This window comes from Pipistrellus hanaki (assembly GCF_964339955.1).
Source record: "Pipistrellus hanaki genome assembly, chromosome: 2".
Lineage (NCBI taxonomy): Eukaryota > Metazoa > Chordata > Mammalia > Chiroptera > Vespertilionidae > Pipistrellus > Pipistrellus hanaki.
In genome coordinates this window covers 63,383,524-63,405,272 of record NC_140504.1, presented here as the reverse complement: position 1 = coordinate 63,405,272, position 21,749 = coordinate 63,383,524, and the positions used below count along the sequence as shown (strand labels likewise).

At 40.1% G+C, this 21,749-nt stretch overlaps 1 protein-coding gene across 2 annotated transcripts in view; it reads left to right on the top strand.

Moving 5' to 3' along the window:
* NECTIN3 (nectin cell adhesion molecule 3) overlaps nucleotides 1-21,257 on the top strand; it is a 127,837-nt gene extending 106,580 nt beyond the window's left edge. The window contains exons 8-9 of one of the 2 annotated variants that reach the window (XM_084874037.1): nucleotides 19,486-19,548; nucleotides 20,702-21,257. In XM_084874037.1, the coding sequence (XP_084730163.1) occupies nucleotides 19,486-19,548; nucleotides 20,702-20,881 (243 nt within the window). In that variant the 3' untranslated portion in view covers nucleotides 20,882-21,257. The remainder of the gene's footprint in view (nucleotides 1-19,485; nucleotides 19,549-20,701) is intronic. The other variant, XM_084874038.1, reaches the window with a different exon arrangement.
* Nucleotides 21,258-21,749: the final 492 nt, after the last annotated feature.

Sequence of the window (21,749 nt, the reverse complement as noted above, 5' to 3'; positions counted from 1 at the left end):
CTCTACAACTGAGTAATCATGTTCTGGATGGTAGTTTTTTCCATAATGAACTAACTGCCATGATCTATGGCACTTAATTTTTTAAAAGGAAAAATGTGAATAGTTGTCAGGGCATCATATGGCAGATCTGAGTCATTGCTCTGCAGCTGAAACACCACGCAAAGTTCCACAGCTCAGCCTCCCACTCAAGGCAAAATTTTCCTCAGTATTCCAAGAAGGTAGTCATCCAGTGTCAAATTAAAATACTTTCCCAAACAACTTAACTACCTCACAATGCAGTATATTTCATTTTTGGTAGCCAAAATGGCTAGAAAATCAGAAATCTAAGCTTTCAACTTAATTAGTCCTGATTCTGATTGCTAAAATTCTTAAAAATTTTTTAAGTCATTTAAACTGCAATTATCAAGCACATATGTTTTTATTTAACCTAGATGCTTTTCCTACAGAGCTTTTGACTTTGATTTTATATAGTTTTATTTTAATGTGACTAGGACAAAAATATTTTTAATTGAAATGATAGGGTGACCTATTACCATCATGAACTTGGATGCCCAAATCTCCCCTGGTTTGAAGATTTCTTAGTCATTAGTTCTTAAATAAGTATTCTGCCCCCCTTCCCCCCTTTTCTTACTGGGATTCCAGGGATTCCATATAATAAAAGGGTAATATGCAAATAGATCAAACTGCAGAACAACCGAATAAACAATCAAATCATAATATGCTAATGATATGCTAAGGCTGCTCAAAGGATCACTATGACATGCACTGACCACCAGGGGGCAGATGCTCCAACCAGTAGGTTAAATTGCTGCTGGGGTCAGGCTGATTGAGACTAAGTGAGATGGGCCTGACATACCCTGGAGCCCTCCTGCAGTCCTTCCCCGATTTTGCACCAGTGAGGTCCCTCAGCCTGGCCTGCGCCCTCTGGCAATCTGGGACCCCTTGGGGGATGTTGGAGAGCCAGTTTCAGCCCGATCCCACAGGCCACTTCCCTTGGGAGGGTACCAGATACAGGGCTCATGGCTAGCAAGCACTGCTGTGGCAGCACGAGCCTCTCCCAATCGGGACTGATTGGGTGCAAGCCCGAGGCAGGCACAGTGTGACCAGGATGAGTGGGAGCAGCAGGTAGGAGTGGCAGGCAGCGTTGGACTGTAGGTTTCAGCCTGATCCCCGCAGGCCATCCAGAGGGATTTCACCCATGTACAAATTTGTGCACCGGGCCTCTAGTGCATATATAATTGTTGATCCTAATGGTATCCCATAAGTCTTATGGGTAAGCCCGGTGGTATAGGGCAATGACAAGAGAGAGAGCTGAATCTGGGCCACAAGCATCCGTGGGGCCTTGACTGTGTACATCTGTGACTGCAGGATCTTGCCGGAGCTGCATACACAGCAGTGGAGGCCAGTGATGGGCATGAGCTGGTGGTGTGCAAGTGCACAGCTTAAGGAATTACTTCCAGGTGCTTGCCTTGTGGTGGGATTCAGCCACAGAGTTCTAGGCCAGTGCCTTATACTCCTGTGGCCACAAAGGCCTGTCCTGGCTGTCGTTGAGGGGAACCTTGGGCTATAATGAAGTCAAGGAGGTGGGGGATGGGGAAGCACTCAGGTGGCTGGTGGTCTGCAAACACGACTACTGGGGGTGAAAAATGGTAAAATCGGCAGGCGTTCCTTGGTGGCTGTGTCCACTCTGATTTCTTTGATGATGGGATTTTCTGGGAACTGGTTGCATGGTTGATACTGGTAGCCCCCGTTCTTCTTCCTCTGGGTGGGGTGAAACCGAAATTCTCTGGGATGTCCCAAAAAGCTGGGGAATCTGTTTGTCCACCTAACCCTTCCTTTCCCAGAAGGGGAACTCTTTTAGCTGGAAAGTTCTCTCTCCTGTTGAAAAGCACTGGCCTGGGGGAACGAGTGATGCAGGCAAGAGAAAGCCGTCCCTCCTTCCCTGTTCCTGCGTTACCCACGGTTATCCTCAGGTGGTTTGTTCTGCTGAAGTTTCTTAGATGGACTCCTGAGCCCTCCCTGAGCTGTATTTGTGGGTAGTTGTCTAATTGTTCGTCTAATGTGGGTTGGAGACTGGGCTTTCCTACTCCCCCAAATGTTTGATACTATTGAATCAATGGACCAAATTTTGAAATCAGGCATGATACAGCATGATATTGTAATATTGTGAATAAAATAAACATGTTTTTCGTAAGTATCAAATTGTGCTTAAGGGTAAGTAAAATGCACTGTTAGTGAAAATTAATATATTGTAAGCATGCTTAGCATAGCATACTTTAAAGTTGTTTTTTCCATTTCCTTAACTTCTAAGTTGTTTATTCCATTTCCTTAACTTCTAAGGTCTAATACCCTGTTTCCCCGAAAATAAGACAGTGTCTTATATTAATTTTTTCTCCCAAAGTTGCGCTAGGTCTTATTTTCAGGGGATGTCTTATCTTTCCATGCGCTAGGTCTTATTTTTGGAGGATGTCTTATTTTCGGGGAAACACGGTAGGAGGATATCACTTCTGCATTAAAACCCTCAATGATAGATACCTATGACTAGAGACTGGAAAGATACCAAGAATGTTGAACTGAGAATTAGGGAAACAGTTTTGCATTCAGCTGCACTGATTAACTTGTAAAAACAAATTTTATACACACGGAAGCATCCCAGTTAAATAATTCTCTAAGTGAAAAATTAATGGATATGTGGATTTTTATTTTGATGATTATTGCCAACAAATTTATATTTTACACCAGTGTACACTGTCACTAACAGCGTGTGACAGGAAAGCATGTCTTTTTATTCATTTATTTGCTAGTTCTGCATTTAGCAAACTTATGCTTTGCTACATTGAGGCCCTAAATGTTTATGCTGATGAGTTGAAAGTGTGCTCAAGCATCCGCTTTTTTTTCTATCTCCAAATGTCAGCTATTATACACTGATATATCGTGTTTCCACGAAAAAAGACATCCTCTGAAAATAAGACCTACTTACAGATTTCCTTCTGAGTGAAATATAAGGCATCCCCGGAAAAGGCCCCCCTTAGGCTAAATATGAGAGATGTGGTCCATTGATTCGGAAAGAAATGGAGTCACAAGAAATTCACCAGGAAATTCAGGAACTGGATTGTTATGATGATGTTCCAGAAGATGATGACATGATTGTCATTGAATAAATGAGTAAATTCTTGATACTGTAGGATTCACAGTTTGTCTGGTTTGTGTTGACAACTACCGTACTACCGTACCATATACAGGTAATAAATTTCCTTTATTTTCATTTAACAATAAATGTGTACCGTATTCTTCTTCATGGAAAAATAAGACATCCCCTGAAAATAAGACCTCGCGCATCGTTGGGAGCAAAAATTAATATAAGACACTGTCTTATTTTCGGGGAAAACAGGGTATTATATAAATTTGGCTGTTTATATATGAATTAAATCCTATTTTTGAAACTTTTTTCTTCTGTCCCTTACTTAATATTAAAGAATAAAAATCCCCTACTCTCTTCTTCTTTAGGGGCATAGGGATGGAGACAGGTGAAAGATAGTGAATAGGGAGGAAATAGGTTGGTAAAAGCTTTCATTGAACTACTGTATTGTGAATAATACCTATTAATTATTGAGCACCACTTACATGCCACACACTAAACATTTTGCATGAAGTATCTCACTTAATCCTTACAGTCATCTTGTCAGGTAGGAATTACTATTTTCCTTATTTTGTAGATGAGGAAATGAAGGCTTTGAGGGGTTAAATTTTCCCCAAGGTCATTTCCAGGAAAGGGTTTCTACGTTTAGGCTCTTCTATTCCCTGTTGACTACCATTTGAGAGAACATATGGCAGCGCTTACTAATGAGAGCTTACATTTATTTAGCTTTTGTTAAATGCAAAATTGTCCTAAGTCCATGGTCGGCAAACTGCAGCTCACGAGCCATATGCGGCTTTTTGGCCCCTTGAGCGTGGCTCTTCCACAAAATACTGTGGCCTGGGTTAGTCTATTTTGAAGAAGTGGCATTAGAAGAAGTTTAAGTTTAAAAAAAAATTTGGCTCTCAAAAGAAATTTCAATTGTTGTACTGTTGATATTTGGCTCTGTTGACTAATGAGTTTGCCGACCACTGTCCTAAGTGATTTATATGTATTAATTCAAGTAGTCCTCCTGACAGCCTTGTAATACCATGCTAGTATTACCCTCCACTTTTAGATGAGCACACTCGAGCTCAGAGCATCAAAAAACTACCAGTGTTGCCCAGCTAGGAGAGCCAAGATTAGAACCAGGCAGTCCAGCTCGAGAGTCCACACCACATTGCAAATACCAGAGAGATCCCAGAGAGGAGTTAAGAAATGTGGATCCAGATTCGTTCCCAGCTCTGTCATGAATGAATCCTTGGGAAAATCCCTTTACCTCTCTGGAACTCTGTTTCCTTATGGGTAAAAGGGGGGCATTTGTTTCCGAATAATTCCCCAGGCCCCCTTGCACTGACATTTTAGAATTCTTCAGATGAAAATGGCTAAGCAAGTCTGCTGCTTTGGATTCATCCATTAGTAAGGACAGTCTTAGGCTTATGTAGCTGTGTTAGCCCACAGCCCCTGGGATCGTACCCAGAAGATGCTCAGCTGCTGCAATTTAATACATCATCCTTTCCCAACGCATCAGGTGCTTTTGCATCTGCATGGAACAGGGCTCCATATGCGGTGCATGTTGCCATTTGAAAGCTATTTATGAGGAGATATCATATGACTCCAGTGCACATATGGGTGGAACCTCATAGGGAGGGGGAAAAAAACCCTTAAATTAAAAACAGTTGAAATATATATGTCATCTCCTACTAAGTTAAAAATAAAAGAGTTTAGCTACAATGTGAAGTGTATGTATTTTCTCAGAACAACTTACTTCGTCATCCTACTTGCCCTGGTTAAGGTCTGCTGCACAGGTTTGTAGCCAAGTACTGGAGGTAGATTTCCTCCCCCTGCCACAACATTTCACAACATTTCAGACGTTTTGGTTGGCATTAACCATCTAAATATTTTGAGTCCTTCTCTTCTTGTTTTGAACTGAATACAAATTCAACTAAAATGGTACTTTATTTTATTGTTATTTTTTAATCCTCACCTGAAGATATGCTTATTGGTTTTAGAGAGAGGGGAAAGGAGAGACAGACAGACAGACATTGATCAGTTCCCATACGTGCCCTTACTGGGGATCAAACCCAAAACCTAGGTATGGGAATTGAACCCCCAACCTTTTAGTACTCAGACAACACTCTAACCAACTGTGCCACACTGGCCACGGCTAAATGGTATTTTAAAATAAAAGGATGTACTGTTATATGTCCTTCTCCTGAATACTTGCCATATTTTATGACTTTTCTTTATGAGTTCTGCAAGTAGATTTTAAGCCCTCTAATCTTAGAGCTGATCTTTTTCCCTTATGTGTTTGGCAGCTGCTGCTTTCCATAAGTCTTTTTCTTCCTTATTCCAGCGTCGTACCACCATTCCCCACCCCAGCTATACGTACATGTGCACACACAGTACCCACATTGTGTATCCTTCTGGGCCCTTGTCACTCTGATGCAAAAGCCTAAATCATGCTAAGTTAAAATGCATATTCATAAATGAAGATGAGCTTGAAATGTCATAAACATGTTTAAATCTAAATTAAGATGGTTGAAAATATACACAAGTTCATTTCCATCTAACTTGTACACATTTTAAGGGTCTAAAGTTATCCTGGATTCTGTGTCACAATAAAGAAATATGTATTAAGTAGCTTCTTTATGTATTCATTTAAAATTTTTTATGTTTCCCCAAACCATGCTAAATATAAGATGATAATAGTATTCAAAATTGATTTTAGAAGGAGACAATTAAAGTGAGTCTCTACACTCAATAATTGAACAGGCTAAGCAGTAAAACCTTCATCCTTAATGGTATCATAATATCTGTTAGAGAATTCTCCACCCACAAATTGTTACCAGGAGGGCATTTGTCCTGTTGGCCTGTTTCTTTGATCTGCAATTGCAAAACACATTGGTTGGAGCCCCTGTGAGCTCTGTGAACACAGCAGAGCACCTAGCCTTTCTCTGAAATCAAGACAGACTTTCCTGAGAACCTGTGTTCCACCTGTATTGCTGAGTTTCCCTGAATCCTTTTAAATTAAAAATGAGATTCTAGTGAAGTACGCCCAATTTCATTGGAGGAAAAGTAATAGAAAATGTTTGCAGCTTTTGAGGCCACTTACATTGCGTATATTCTCTCCCTCCTCTCTTCCAAGCACCTTACATAGAAATGCAGCAGTTAAAAAAAAAAAAAAATACACACACACACACAAAAAAAAAACAGGCTACAATCAAAAGCAAACATTCTGCCTTTCCCTTTAATTCACAGATGGTGCTCGCTCTCTGATGTCTTACCCATGCTGGTCTGCTAGGAAAACATGACTCCTCTTCCAAGTGCATGCCACTCTTCTTTAATACAACATGCTTCATCTCTGAACAGGGAGGTTTATTTCTGAACCTCCAGCTGCTCCTCATCTCCACACGCATTTCCCTCCATGTGATAACATTTAACCCCTCCCATTCTGTTTCATCTTATCATTTTCAGGCCTTGAGCAACTTTCGCCTCTTCTCGGTCTTTCACCTGTAATTATGCATGATGCTTTCCATCAGAAGGTCTTGATTCAACTCTGTTTTGCCTTTATCATTCATTGGGGCCCAGGAAGTCTTACCCACTTTTTCTGGTGTGCTCTCTACCCCTTGTACTCCTCCCGAACCTCACAACTGCCTCAGTGCCTGTAGCATGCGCTGCTCACTCACTACCTGGGGACTTCTACAGTCTCTGTCCTCTCGTCAAGATGCACGAGCCCTTGTATGTACTCCCTCCTATAGTTAGGCTGATCTTTCTTTCTCCTTTTATTGTGCTTCTGAAAAATCTGCGTTCTGTTTCCCTGGGTGGAGTGTGGCCCTTTTCATGATTCAACTCAATCTATTAGTAATAACCTCTGCTGTTATCCGCACTTTTCCTTTTCACGGACTAACATACCTCTCTCCCATAAAATTGGAATGAAGTATGTAGCCTACATGTCTCCTTTTTCCCTTCTAAGTCTCTCTCTTTGGATATGCTTGCAGCATCCTCAGCCTTGATTTAGGTCTATAGGTCTGTTGGTATTTTCTGCCTCCTCTCTCAATTCCCCTTCTCTGTTCCCTACTATTAGTAAAACGATAAATTCTCCTACACCATCTTCATCCTTCAGATTTATTAAGCCCATTTTCACTGTGTCACTCTGGAGAAAGGGTAGGGAATGCCTGGCCCATGGTCCGTATAAGACCCGCAAAATCAGTTGGTCTAATCCTGCCAAGGCATTAGGGGTGAATTAATTAAATGTTTGACCAAATATAGCAGGATAAGTTTAAGTTGACAATTTGGTGTGGCCTGTGAATGATATTATAAATATCCAAATGGCCCTTGGCAGAAAAAAGTTCCCCGTCCCTCTTCTGGAGACTTGGAATGCTGGATCTGGCTCTTAGGGATTGGACCCCACCATGTCTAGCCCAGTGTCCTCAGTGTGGTCTCATCGGTTCCCCATCTCACCAGTAAAGGCTAACTCTGTTCAGCCTCCACCTCTCCGTAGCTTACCTTGTTTATTGTGGCCTCTGAAGTCCTGTCATTCCTGTGGTAGGTGTTACAGCTCTACACTCTGCTATCAACATTACCAAGCACCTGATGTTTTTTCCTGACTCATTTTGTACCAAAATCTGATCTGAACTGCTGACTCTCCTGAAATTATATATATTCATTACTTCCTTCACTTAATGGGGATGTTCGTATTTTCCACTACAGAAATATTTATATGATTAAGTTATGGGATTTTGTACCAGAGATGTTTTATAAATATATGGAATAAGTACCTATCACTTTCTAAAAATCTGAAAAATTCGGAATTCCAAATACATCTATCCCTAAAAGATTCAGATAAAACTTGGGGATCTGTAGTGATTTGGGCATCTAAGCAGATCAGATCACCAGCTTTTATTTCCCTGCAGTGACCTGGATATGGAGATAGTAAAGGAAAAGTAAAACCATAGGACAGACTCCCCACTTTTAAGGAGGTTGCATTCAAACTGAAGAAGAGCCACATATAACAGGATTACAAATTCCTGGAGAGAAGGGGCCCATAAGTTTTTTTGCATCCCCATTAGTAGAGTAGTATTCATGATGAGGGCATTTCAGAGGGCAGACTCTTAATTTCCAGTGCATTAGAGAAGACGTAAATGTACCTCCGCAGTGCTCAGTTCTCATAGACAGCAGAACAAAAGCCCCATCAGATCTCAAGTCAAGATTCCCACCTCTGTATCCTCTGGTTCACTTTCCTCCTCAAACCCCATGCTGGGACCCTTCATTCTAATTGCTGAGGCATCATCTGGCTGTGATTATCTCATGGGCGCGGATTCCCGCTTAACGTGCCTTTGTGCAGGTCGCTTAAGACTTCAGCAACCATGTGCAGGGAAACGCCAAACTGGGAGTACAGTTACTTCTCTGATTCCAGTAAAACTACTACTCTGGGTTTTATATGTTCAGAATTGGTGTCCCTGAGATTAATATTAGCTTTCCATAACAGGTGATTTTTCTTTATGTCTCACTTTCTGTGCTGTTACTAGATTATCTTCCTTCAGAAAGGGAAAAAAATTATGTTACCTATTATTTTCATTTTTTTCCTTTCAGAAAAATGGTAATATATATATATATATATATATATATATATATATATATATATATATGTTTAAAACCCTGAAGAAAAATACGTGCAATCATTAACTAAATATTTCAAGAGATTCCTTATTTAGTTTATGAGATAGTAATCATTAAGCAAACAGATAAAGACATTTCCGTTCTCTGCTTTTTTTTAGTCACACCTGCAGTAGCAAAAGTAGATTAATTGTAAGGGAAGTCAATCCTGTATTGTCTCACCTTTCAATAGGAAAGAACATGAGGGGAGTATACATTTAGTATATTACCTTTTTTTCCCCCCCAACACGGTCTAAAATAGGTTCAATAGTAAAGATATTAGGAAGTGCTTTTTAGGGTTAGGTTTTAAAAATCCTTTTTGCTAAAAGTAGCATAAATTATTAACCACACAGAAGTTCTTACCAGAGTTATCTTTTTCCAGTGCCATGAGTTAAAGAACTTAGCTGCTGGATTAAAGATGAGGTTTGGGAAGGCCCATGATAATGTTTTCATGAGAGGAATTAGAGTTGGTTTTATTTTAGCATATAACACTTTGACCATTACAGCAACTAAGCCAGCAAAGCAATGGTTTTTGACATGTGGACTCTCAGGAAGCAATCTTTCACAAGGTAGTATATTGCAGTGTGATGGCTAATATTTCTGTGCTTAGTGGCTTGGGATACAATACTGTGCCTGATACAGAGAGACAGTTAACACCTTTGAGGGTGTTTGGGTACATGGATTAAATTACATGATCAGCTCTGAGTTGAAAGTTTACCTTGTGGGCGATTTTGGAGATAAAGTGGGTAATCGTGTGCAGCATTTGGGCATGGGTTTGAAGAGCACAGATGTGATGAGGACAGAGTAGCCTCCTGATGTTAAAACGTGCAGGTATTTACTTGTTATGGAAAATATGCATATAAATACATAATCATTTGATTTGTGCCCTGGAAATGGTTAGGATTTATGGTTAGAGACGTGTTAGGCTTTTTTAGTGTTTCTACTTTGCCTGCAAATCATTTTCCATCGCCTTTATCATCTGTCTGCTTTAATTAGACATTTGGCTTTTGCATACATATTACAATTTAGGTGAAATATCATTTTCTTGTGCACTTTAATGTAAAGATTAAGCAAGGCCAAAACCAAGATAGGAAATTTCATTAAGATGTGTCATATCAAATTTCACTTTGAAAAATTAAAATCTGGAATGTATACGCTGTAGAAGTAATGAAATTTATTTATCATTGATAAGAAGGAACATTGACTTCTTTCAGATAAGACCAGATTTTCAACAACAAGGCTTCTTATAATTCTATATTGACTTGGGAAAATTCCAGAGCTGCCTGTGGGATTAAATATCCAATATTCATCTGTTTATAAATCAACCTCGTGTCTTAAGCCTGCATTTGAAATTTGCCACTAGGATATTCTGTAGTCCTGCCTTCTTACTGCCTCATTGCAATCTTTAATATTATAAATGAGGGGACTAGACATTGCATTCTAAGGTGCCAACAATATCACTGCAGGATATCAACAAGCAATAAAACAGTAGAGAAAATGCCCTCTAAATTAATTTTTTTTCAAGTATCCTAGCAAATGACCATGGTCTGGGGCAGATTAAAAGAAAAAAATCTCTGAGAGTCTCAGACTGCTCAAGAAAAACCTTTTCTTTGTTCTTCTTTAGTGGAGGCTGGAGCCAGAGCAGGAGATGGAGTAACGCATGCCAGAGCTTTTAAGTAGCCAGTGCAGATACAGATAACCCAGAGCAAATGGCAATGCTGGCAAGTACCGAGCATGGCCAGTCTTCCCCTCAGTCTTCTGTCCTTTCTCCTTTGATATGTGCAACATCTTTCTGCTTTTTAGTCCCTTTCTGCTGTCTAATTGGCAAGACTGGATATACTCAAGATGGGCAGTCTTGTGTGATGGTTTAAGACACAGACCTTGGCATTACATAAACAGGAATTTGAATCTCAGCTCTATGAATTTGGGATCATTGCTTTATCTCTCTAAGCCTTAGCTTTTCCTCATCTTTATGATGGGACCAATGATAAAATGACCTCAAGGAGACAGTATAAGAACAGGAGCCCATATAAAGCATCTTGTACAACACCTCACTTAAGGGGCAGGGAGCAGAAGAGTGTGGTCCTTGCAGTTAGGGATTCAGACCCCAAGGTTTGTAGTCCAACTGGCACAGGTTTCCAAGCATGCTGCAACACCAAAACCTCCTGTGCATGGACAGTATGTTAGCAAGTGTTTGTTGAGCATCTTCTCTGTGATAGAAACTTGTGAGGTTTGGGGGAACCTCCCTGTCAACCTTTTAGGGGGTCCACAGGAAATGATTTATAGGATGGAACACATGGACAGAACATAGACATGAATCTTACTTCCCAGACTTAGAGAAAGAGGAGTTGTAAGGAAATCTCAATTCTTGGGGAACAAGGTTGCACAAACTTTGTACATTTCACCTGTAAAATGTGTAGTGGCAATCTGCGTCCATCTTGAGTGGATACTAGAGAACAAAGAGGTAACTAAAAAATAATAAGGAAATGCTTATAATTTTTTAAAAGTTGATTAATAGTACAGCATCCTCCTTGACATGCATAGGCTTTTGAAAAATGTTATATCTCTAAATGCCCCTATCTTTTTTAAAACTCAGGGTAGATAATGACAAAGACACATTGAAAGTTGGATATTGAGCAGTTGCTATGCTCATTAGCTAGCTAAAAATTTATCCCACTACAAAAACATCCTAGGTCTTGATTTACATTTTTGTCTCAACAAACTTACAAATTAGTAGTTGTCATAACCTTTTAAACTCGTGAATGGTTAAAATCAGCAATGTTAAATCTGTGAGTGGCAAGGGTCTACTTTAATAACAGAGACATTCATGTGAATAGCTTAGTCTTATGGGTAATTATCATGGAGAACAGTAACAATTATGGATCTCATTAAACAATTGCCTAATTAACGTTATAAATTTTGCTTGATTAGAACACAGTCTTAATAGTTGTTGCTCATGCAACATGGTCAGCCGCTCTCACAACTATTTTAAAAAGTGAAAAGAAAATTGACCTATGGTTCATAATTTTAATAATGTTTTACAAATTAGTTCAGAGAGGTAGTTAATGGATAGGAATGTAATAATCTTTATGCCTTGAGGAATCCATATTTTGTGAATTATGTATTGTAGTCACTAGATTGATTGCAATACAGTCACTAGAGCACAAATAGACAATCATACAATATCTGAGAAGCTCAGGCATCCAGGACAATCTGTTGTAAACTATCAAGAATTTACCATGTACTTGTATCATGTCAGACTCTGGACTCTCAGTGTCTACTTCACCTCCATACACATGCTCCTCCAAAATGCAATAATTATGATAAAATGCAAAGATACAGTTTTCAAAAAACTCAACTTTATTGAGATATACATAAAAGCTGCACTTTAAGTATACAGTTTGATAAGATTTGCCAATGTACACATTAATATAACCACTACCCCAATCAAGAACATTCTAAAAAATTACCTTCCTATAAAATTTCTCATATGCATCCTCTACCACCAACCCCCACCTCACACACCTCCTGCCTCAGGCAACCATTAATGTGATTTCTATTACTTATGCCCTTTTAAAAGAATTCACATAGAGGGAATCACAGTTCTCTCTTTTGCACCCAATTTCTTTTGCTTAGCATGTTTTTAAGATTCATGCTGTTGCATGAATAAATTTCCTTTTATTGCAGAGTAGTATCTCATTTTCTGAATATACTATAATTTGTTAATTCATTCAGCTATTGAGATCTGTTTTGGTTTAGGTTCTAGGATATTATGAATAAGAATCTTTTGGTTTCTTTTTTTGTAATATCTTTGGTATCAGGGTGATGCTAATCTAAAAGGAGTTGCAGAGTGTTCTCTTTTCTCTCATTTGCAGAAAGAGTTTAAGGGTAGTATTAGTCCTTTATTTTTTTTATATATATATATGTTTTATTGATTTTACACAGAGAGGAATTGAGAGGGACAGAGAGCTAGAAACGTCGATGAGAGAGAAACATCAACCAGCTGCCTCTTGCACACCCCCTACTGGGGATGTGCCCGCAACCAAGGTACATGCCCTTGACTGGAATCGAACCCGGGACCTTTCAGTCCACAGACCGACGCTCTATCCACTGAGCCAAACCGGTCCCGGCAGTATTAGTTCTTTAAATGTTTGATAGAATTTACCAGTGATTCCACCTGAGCCTGGAGTTCCTATGTGGAAGGGTTTTAATTTTGTCTTTTAACACCTTTGTTCATTTTATCTAGACTGTCAAAATTAATTGGCATCAAATTATCTATAACATCTTTTATACATTATATTCATCTATGTTATAAATCCCAAAATACATTCTTATATTTTTGTTTTGGACTATAATATGTCTTTTTTAAACATTTAAAAATTGATGTTTTCTTTGGAATCACTATTTTTTGACTTGAAGAATTTTTGTTACATTTTTTATGGTGTAAATCTGCTGACAACTTCTCTTAACTTTTGTTTGAAAATTTATTTTACCTTCATTTTTAAAATACTTTTGTGGGATATATAATTCTAGTTTGACTTTGTTTAATTTAGCTCTTTAAAATTGTAACTTCATTGTTTTTCTGGCCTTCATTTTTTTTCTCCTGAGGAGCCAGTGATAATAATTATCTTTATTTCTCTGTAATATTGTATCTTCTTTTTTCCTCTAGCTACATCTTCGGGGTTTTTTTTTTGTGTGTGTGTGTTTGTTTGTTTGTTTTTAATCTTTTTTTCCAACAATTTGACTTTGACATAGTCTATTAGGGACATGCAGTAAGTTTTTCATTTATATATATTTCTAAAAATTCTATGGTTCTTTTTCAGAGTTTTTAATTCTCATATCATGTTTATATTTTCCTTTATATTCTTAAACAAACATTTATAAGAGCTCTTTTAAAGTTCTTATCTCCTAATTCTATCAGACATTTTCATCACTTTTCTGTTTGTTTCTCTTTTTTTCTTGCTGTTTTTTCATGTTCAGTATATTTATATTAGATGCTGGACACTGGTTTACTAGGGTGGTTCTAGAATTCTCTCTCCTCTAGAGCTCCTTTAGTCGTGCTCTTACGGTATAACCCTGGGGTCCCTACTGAATGTCTCACCTGTTCAGTGAGGATTCTTCTTCACTTCAGTGCTCTGCCCACAGTTACAACCACCTCAGCTTGCCAAATGCTGAGCTCTGACTCCTCAGCTCAGCAATACCTTGTGATCTCCTTGGGTTTCCCTCTTCCCAAATTAGGGGTGCATGTGCATGTGCATGTGCATGCATGTGCATGTGTGTGTGTGTGTGTGTGTGTGTGTGTGTGTGTGTGTGTGTTCCCATTATGTAAGATGCCAGTGCTGTGCAGCAAAATGTTCGGTGTCCAAAAACTGTTGGTTCGCATATTTTGACCAGATTTCCAGTAATTTATGGCAGGAAGGCTATTCTGGAATTAGTTCTCTATCATGACTGGAAGCAGAAGTAAAAATGTGTCACTTTTCAGTATAAGGAAAAAGCATTAGGGCAAAATATGCTGATAGGATGAAGCCAGTTTAAAAGCTCTAAGGAGGCATAATTGGAAGAGAATATGTGTCAATGGATGCAGAACATCTTGTAGACGATAAACCAGTCATGGAGCAAGAACTCAGCTCAGAGAAAGTGACTGGAGTCTCGCAACCCAACAATTCCAGAATCTTCTCTAGAGTCTAGTGAAAGGTAATTTCAATGTGAATCCTAGGTATTACCCGGAAGCTCTGATCTAGGGGAAAGAAAGAGATAAGATTCGCCTGCTCAACGGTGGAACTGAGAAAAATAACATAAGAATTTGAAGCATACTAAAAAGTAGAGAGTCATAAAAAGGTTGTATTTTCTAAGATTCAGAGTTTCTATACAGGTGTAATAGGGCAGTATGTAATAATTTGCTCCAATTCTAAGAGAACCGGCCAAGATTTCAGTCAGAACCAAAGTAATTGAGTATTATACTTATTATTCATACTTTATTCATATAATCTATACTCAGATTTTCTGGTTCCATATGAAGTAGTGACTGCACACTAAGGTATTTGATTATGTCTGGTGTGGCAGCGGACAGTTATCCAGTAATGTGATAGGGAAACTCAGCAAATGCTTGAATTGGGATAAAAGCAGTGGAGGAGAGACCAATTACACAGCAGGTGTGAGGTTGTGGGGTGCTTAGCATATCTTCACAATAAGAACTGAGGGAAGACAGATGCTCCTTCAGCAGGTAATGAGTTTTAGGTATCTTGTTAAGGGAGGTAAGCTAAGGATCTTCTTTTAGAAGTTGAATTTTTACTGGATATGGTATTTTCATTTCTCTCTAAAGATGAAATTATGAAACAAAATTGGAGACCAAAAAGACTCAGATTGGGAAGTGGGAATAGTGGATCCACATGAACACTGCCAGAGAGAGCTGAGTGTCCAGTTATTGTGGACCTCATGGCAATAGTGGCTTGAAATCTTGAAAAATTTTATTACTGAAAATAAACCTCAACTACTCTGAAAACTTTGTTTTGGAAACAGGTTAAATATAAAACATAGTAAAAAATGAAGATTTTTGGTTTATATTTTGAGCCAGAAAATGTAAAATGTTTATTAAGATCACATAGAATAAAACTTGAAAAACTGGTCTTTTGGCACCTTGGAATCTGAGAATGAAAGACTCTGTGACTTTAGTAAATCAGGAAAGTGATATGGATTGTAGCTCAATAGAAATTGTCTAACATGGTGGATACATGTAAATAGGGAAACTGAAATATGTATTAGAGATTCAGAGTAGCCCAAGTTTTTCTAGGAAAAAGATTCAAAAATAATATATTCCATGAATCTAACAATTAAAGTATTATAGATTAATTCATTACATATTTATCAAACACCAAATGTGTGAGGTATTATGCCATATACTTTTCTATATACTGTGATCAGTAACTTTGTAAAGGAATTATAATATGCAACATTTCAGGTAGTTATGGACTAGCAAAAAGAGAACATATACAGCCACCCACTGTTAGAATAAATTGTGGCTAGAGACATGCATGCTTTTCAATAGCCCTTGATTCTGGGGCAGGTTATAGGGGTGAGGTGGGTGCATCCCTAGAATATGTGGGGCTCCTTGTCTATACAAACTATTTGATTAAATATCTTATATAATAAAGAGGTAATATGCAAATTGACCTTCACAGCCTCACAAGATGGCTACTTATGACCAGGCTGGCAGGGGGGTTAGTATGGGATAACCAAATGACTGAACAAGCAGGCTGCATGGGGCGACCAGGCCAGTGGGGGAAAATGGTTGGGGGTGACCAAGCCAGCAGAAGGGGCAGGTGGGGTGACCAGGCTGGCAGGGGTGGGGGAGGGTCAGTTAGGGGCAATTAGGCAGGTAGGCAGGTAAGCAATTAGGAGACAGCAGTCCAGGATTGTGAGAGGGATGTCTGACTGCTGGTTTGGATATCCCCCAAGGAGTCCCGGATTGAGAGGGTGCAGGCTGGGCTGAGGGCCCCCCCCCCCCCCATCCACGTGCATGAATTTTGTGCACTGGGCCTCTAGTTGTATTATCAAAATAAAAATTCATGGGCTTGTAGAAGGCATAGTAATTTATGGGTGAAGGTTTACAATATTGGGTAGAGAAGATGAGCTTGGGTATTTGCTAATTGTCCAATTAGTGCACGTGAAGATAGTTCCAATCTAGGTCCCCCTTTATTCTTGTCCTTTATTGTCAAACGTACCACTTCTGGTTAAATTTACATCTATTATGAGAAACAGGTAGCAATGCTTTCATTACTTACAAAGCCATGGATCTCTGAAATCTCTTTGTATTGAAACAGAATAGAATTTCCTTCCTCTGTAACTCCCCAATGCCATTAAACTAATACAGGTTATATTGTTATTCATGATGCTGTGCCATCCAGTGTCCTCCATGAATACTGGCTTCTAAGGAAAACTTAAGGTTGTACTGCATTTTGTTGGTAATGACCAAATACAAATCTTATCAAGTGTTCAGTAAAGTGTGAATGACCATTTGGAATTTTATAGCATAAAAATAAAGCAGCACATATTTCAACCAAGTCTTCTCTTGAACTGTTGAGGTCCTATTCACTGTATTTCTGGAACATCATCTCTTTTCATATGGACTGTACCCTTGCTCTCCACACACCGCCACCAGTTGGAGAAGGGCACTTACTCTCTCTGCAGAGGCGTCTGAGTGCTCTGCTTCCCAGCAAATTACATACAGCAGTAATATAGAATCATTTCCCAACGACCTGCATTAATGGAAGGGGAACAGCAACAGCGACCGTCTAAAACAGCAAATAGACCAAGCAAAATGTGAATTTTAATTTTAGGTATTTTTCCCTGAGTCTATTTTCCTTGGATCGGGACCAGCTACATAATTTGAGAGGCTCGGGAAAATGAAAATGCAGGGCCCCTTGTTTTAAACTTAAGAATGTCAAGATGGCCAGACTAGGTGCCTTTTGATACCAGATGTGGATGAAGCAGAGGGGCACGCACCCCTGACCCCAGCCTTCCTGTGCTAGTTCTCAGGCCCCTGCCAGGCAGAGAGCAGTAGCAGTCACTGGACAGGGGCAGGAGGGGAAAGTACAGGGTGTCCCCAAAAATGTATGTACACTTTAAGGGCTGATAGCTCAATGTTGAAAATAAAATATATTTCAGTAAACACTGTCCTTATAATATTTGGGACACCCTATGTGTGTAGAGGGAGGGGACTTGGCACCAGAGTGGGTGAGTGGTGGCCAAGCACTAAATCAGTGACCAGCAGCGGGTGGCAGGAAACCCTGGAGCTGAGGCTGCAAGTCCCTAAAGCTGCTCCTTTGTCCTATTAGATAACTTCCAATACACATTCACAGGGACATGAAGAAACTTAAGATGGCAACCACAGAGCATGAGCCTCCAAAGTGGGACCCTGGTGAGCACTAGATCCTGTGTGACTGGTCACTCTTCCCTGAGCCTGGCCCAGCATTGGACTTTTGTGTACTGTCTATATGAATTGATCATGTAGAAAGCACCCAGAATCACACAAAATATGACAGGGGAGACACATTTGGCAAAGATCATTTATAATTTGGATAACCCTGGAATGGGATACCGAGAATTGATAGTTTAGAATTCAGTAAATTCTCTGGTTAATTGTTGACTTCTTCCTGTTATAGAACCACAGGCTAGGGTGTGAGAATGGAGGATGATGGCCAAGAATGGCTCACTGTTTATGGCCTTGAAAGACAAAGACATTAGGAGCTATGAATGAAACAGATCTCAGTGAGTGCTCTGATAGAGATATAAACAAGAACAATAGGAAAACTGGGAATAGAGAAGTTAACTTTAGTGGGCAATGTGGAAAAGCCTTGTAGGAGAAAATAATGACTTTCGTCAGGGCAAGATGGATGGGTAGTATTTTAGTTACCAGAGACTAAACTGGCAGTCGGACATCCCTCTTGCAATCTGAGACCACTGGCTCCTAACCGCTCACCTTGCCTGCCTACATGATCGCCCCAACCACTCTGCCTGCCAGCCTGCTCACCCCCCTGCTGGCCTACTTGCCCCCAACTGCCTTCCCTTGCCAGTCTAATCGCCTCCAACTGCCCCCCACTGGCCTGACCCCCCCAACTGCTCCCTCACCAGCCTGCTCATCCCCAGCTTCACCCCTGCCAGCCCGATTACCTCCAACTGCCCTTCCCTTCTGACCTGATTGTCCCCATTTCCCTCCCCACACACAAGCCTGCTTGTCCCCAAATGCCCCCCCTGCCAGCCTGCTTGTTCCCAACTGCCCCTCCCCCCCGCTGGCTTGCTCACCGCCCCCCCAACTGCCCCTTTTCCCCACCAGCCTGAATGCCCCAATCGCCTCTGCCTCAACCCCGCCACCATGGGCTTTGTCCAGAAGGACATCTGGAAGGTCTCCCAGAAGGTCTCCCAGTCTAATTAGCATATTACCCTTTTATTAGTATTGATTAAATGAAATGATGTTGTAAAATATTCCAACCAGCACTCCCACTCTAGTGAAGGAGACAGACATATACATACTAGTAAAATATTGGGATGAAGGAGACAGACATATACATACTAGTAAAATATTGAGGCACAGAAAGGAGAGTGGCTGTCTGCCTGAGGACTTAGTGCTAGGCTTCCAGGAAGAGGTGATATCCGACCTGGAGACTGAAGGGTAAGGATGTGTACATAAGCCAAAGAGCCTCTGAGAAAGAGCCTTTTCAGGGTTTGAAAACCGTGAGTCCCCTTAATGTTCTCTGTGGGACTCGGGGATAGGGCATAATAACAGGAAGAGAAGGGTAACTGTGTAAACCGTCTATAGAGAATTTTTTTTTTTTAATGACCTTTCATTAGCATCACAAAACTACTTTTAGCGATTTAAAATGGCACTTTTTCCTGAGAAAAGGTGAGAGACCTTTTGTGCCAGTCCTCCTTGAAGTAAGGTGTAAACAAGTTTGCCTGAGAACTTCTGCAGCAGATGTTCTGAGTATCTTCTTCCTTCCAGAAGTCTGGAGCCAGGAGAGAGAGAGAAAAAAAAACTCTCAAGAAATGTAGCTGTTTTTCACATCTTCATGTAGAGCATTTTGCTTAGTTGGCAAACATTTCAAAAGACATGGTTGCCTCTTACAAAAACAGGAGTCTTAGTGGTCTCGGTCTGTCTGTTTTGCCATGTGCTTGGTGCTTTAACAGGCAGACCTTTTTCTCTCTTCTTCCTCCAGACAGAACGCCTGCCTTTGCAGAGTCACTTCAAAGGAAGAGAGGTTGGCGGTCTCCAGCCCTCTGTGAGTAACTCAGTCTGCTGCTGAGGTCATCCCAGGTGGAGCCAGTGGCCACCATACTTATTAAAATATAACTTGATTTCTATGAAATTTTATTTTATTCACCTCTCTGATATCTAATCATCTGCAGTATCATTTTATAAAGTTCTTGGGCTTGCTTATCCCTCTTAGAAGTAACCAACTTTTATGAAATGAATAACCAGATAGAGGGATCAGTTCCAGACAAAGAGATTATTGTGGGGTTCATTTTATAGTGTCAGCTATATAAGAAAGGAAGAAATACAGGAGAATTTTTTTTCACAGAGATGAAGGGAGAGAGAGAGAGAGAGAGAGACATCAATGATGAGAGAGAATCATTGATTGGCTGCCTCCTGCATACCACACACTGGGGATTGAGCCTGCAACCCAGGCATGTGGCCTGACTGGGAATCAAACTATGACTTCCTAGTCCATGGGTGGACACTCAATCACTAGCCATACCAGTCAAGAGAAAAGAACACATGTATTTTTTTATAGTATTTGTTATTCTCAGTATGTTGGGCATGTGGTCAAAAACCAGTTCATTTTTCTGAGCGTCTTCCCTAATGACCCAGTGCTGAATCTTGAAGTTTCTTTTTGGATTTTTTTTTTTTGTGTGTGTTTCATAGTTTTTGGTTGTTTGTCCCCCCAAAAATGTATACATACACTTGGAATAATTATAAAGGCAGTGTTTATTAAAATACATTTCATTTTTTAAATTGAGCCATCAGCATTTAGAGCATGTATGTATTTGGGGGGGGAACACCCTTTATATCTCATGCATTCATTCCAAGCTTGAGCCATGTTGAGGGACACCTGAAGTTCGCAGCCTTCTTTTCCTCCAGTTTATCTTAACTGATACTAATTCCAAATCTCAAAGCCTGAAACTGACTATAGTCTCCAGTCATTAGTCACAATTTTCTATTTAGGAGATATCACCAGTCTTGTTCAGGTATTGAAAGCAACAAAGAACTAGAAAATGAAAATTTGTTGAACTTTACCTTACCATTCAATAGTTTGTGGTTTAAGGAACCAGGGACACAGACTGCAATGAATTCTCTTCTTGCTTGTTTTTACTAAAGTGCTAGGAAAATGCCAACAGCTGTTCTGCTAATGTAAGCAATGTTTGAATTTTTAGAATGGACTGAATAGCAGGAGATTTGACTATGAAGATGAGAATCCAGTGGGGGAAGATGGAATTCAGCAGATGTACCCTCTCTACAACCAGATGTGCTACGAAGACCGGAGCCCTGGCAAGCATCATCAGAGCAACAATCCCGAGAGAGTCTGCATCAACCCCCGAGAGCATTATGTGTGATGGCTCTGCTTCCAGTGGGTGTTCTACTGAATGTTTTTCCCAGATTGGGGAGAGAAACCAAGGTCAATAGTTATTATTTTGCTCTCTCATATAAAACGGTCCCCCTCTAAGTATCAGAAGTCGTGATGAATGATTTGGGGCCAATGGCGAATTTCTCCCCCCAGTAAGACTTCCTTCACCACCAGCGGTGTCTGTGACCTTGACTGCAGCTTTGTGTGTTTCTGTGTCGATGGTGTGATGGTGTTTAACTACTAACATCTGGCCTATAGTGGCATGTTCATTTTAAAGGAGAGCATCTGCCTGGGATGCCAGCAGCAGTTCTCCAGAAAGAAAGGCTGGGAGTGTTAACCTCACTGGGTCTCAGGCAGGCCAGCCTGCCTATAGTGGCATGTTCATTTTAAAGGAGAGCATCTGCCTGGGATGCCAGCAGCAGTTCTCCAGAAAGAAAGGCTGGGAGTGTTAACCTCACTGGGTCTCAGGCAGGCCAGCCTGTGTATCTGTCAATCAAACGGGCAGGAACAGGAACTCAAAATCCATTGCACTAATTATTTAGTTGGAATTTGGCTTTCCCTGTTATGCTTAATATGATCACAACACCTATGTACAAATAAGAGGCCTGGGGAAAGAGGCAAAATTTGTTCTTTATCCACAAAACAACAAAAGGCAGTTTAAACCTTCAAGTATGTTGGTTGCTTTTAGACTCTTGCCATATTGTAATAGATGCTCCTTCTTGATCACTGAGGTCCTGAGGGGTATATTTCCTGCCTAGTCTGTGTATCTGTCTAATGTTGATTAGCAGAGTGCTAACCAAGGTCCGTCTCTTGCTCTGTCCCTATTCCCACACTTCTGTTCTTTACTAGTCAGATTA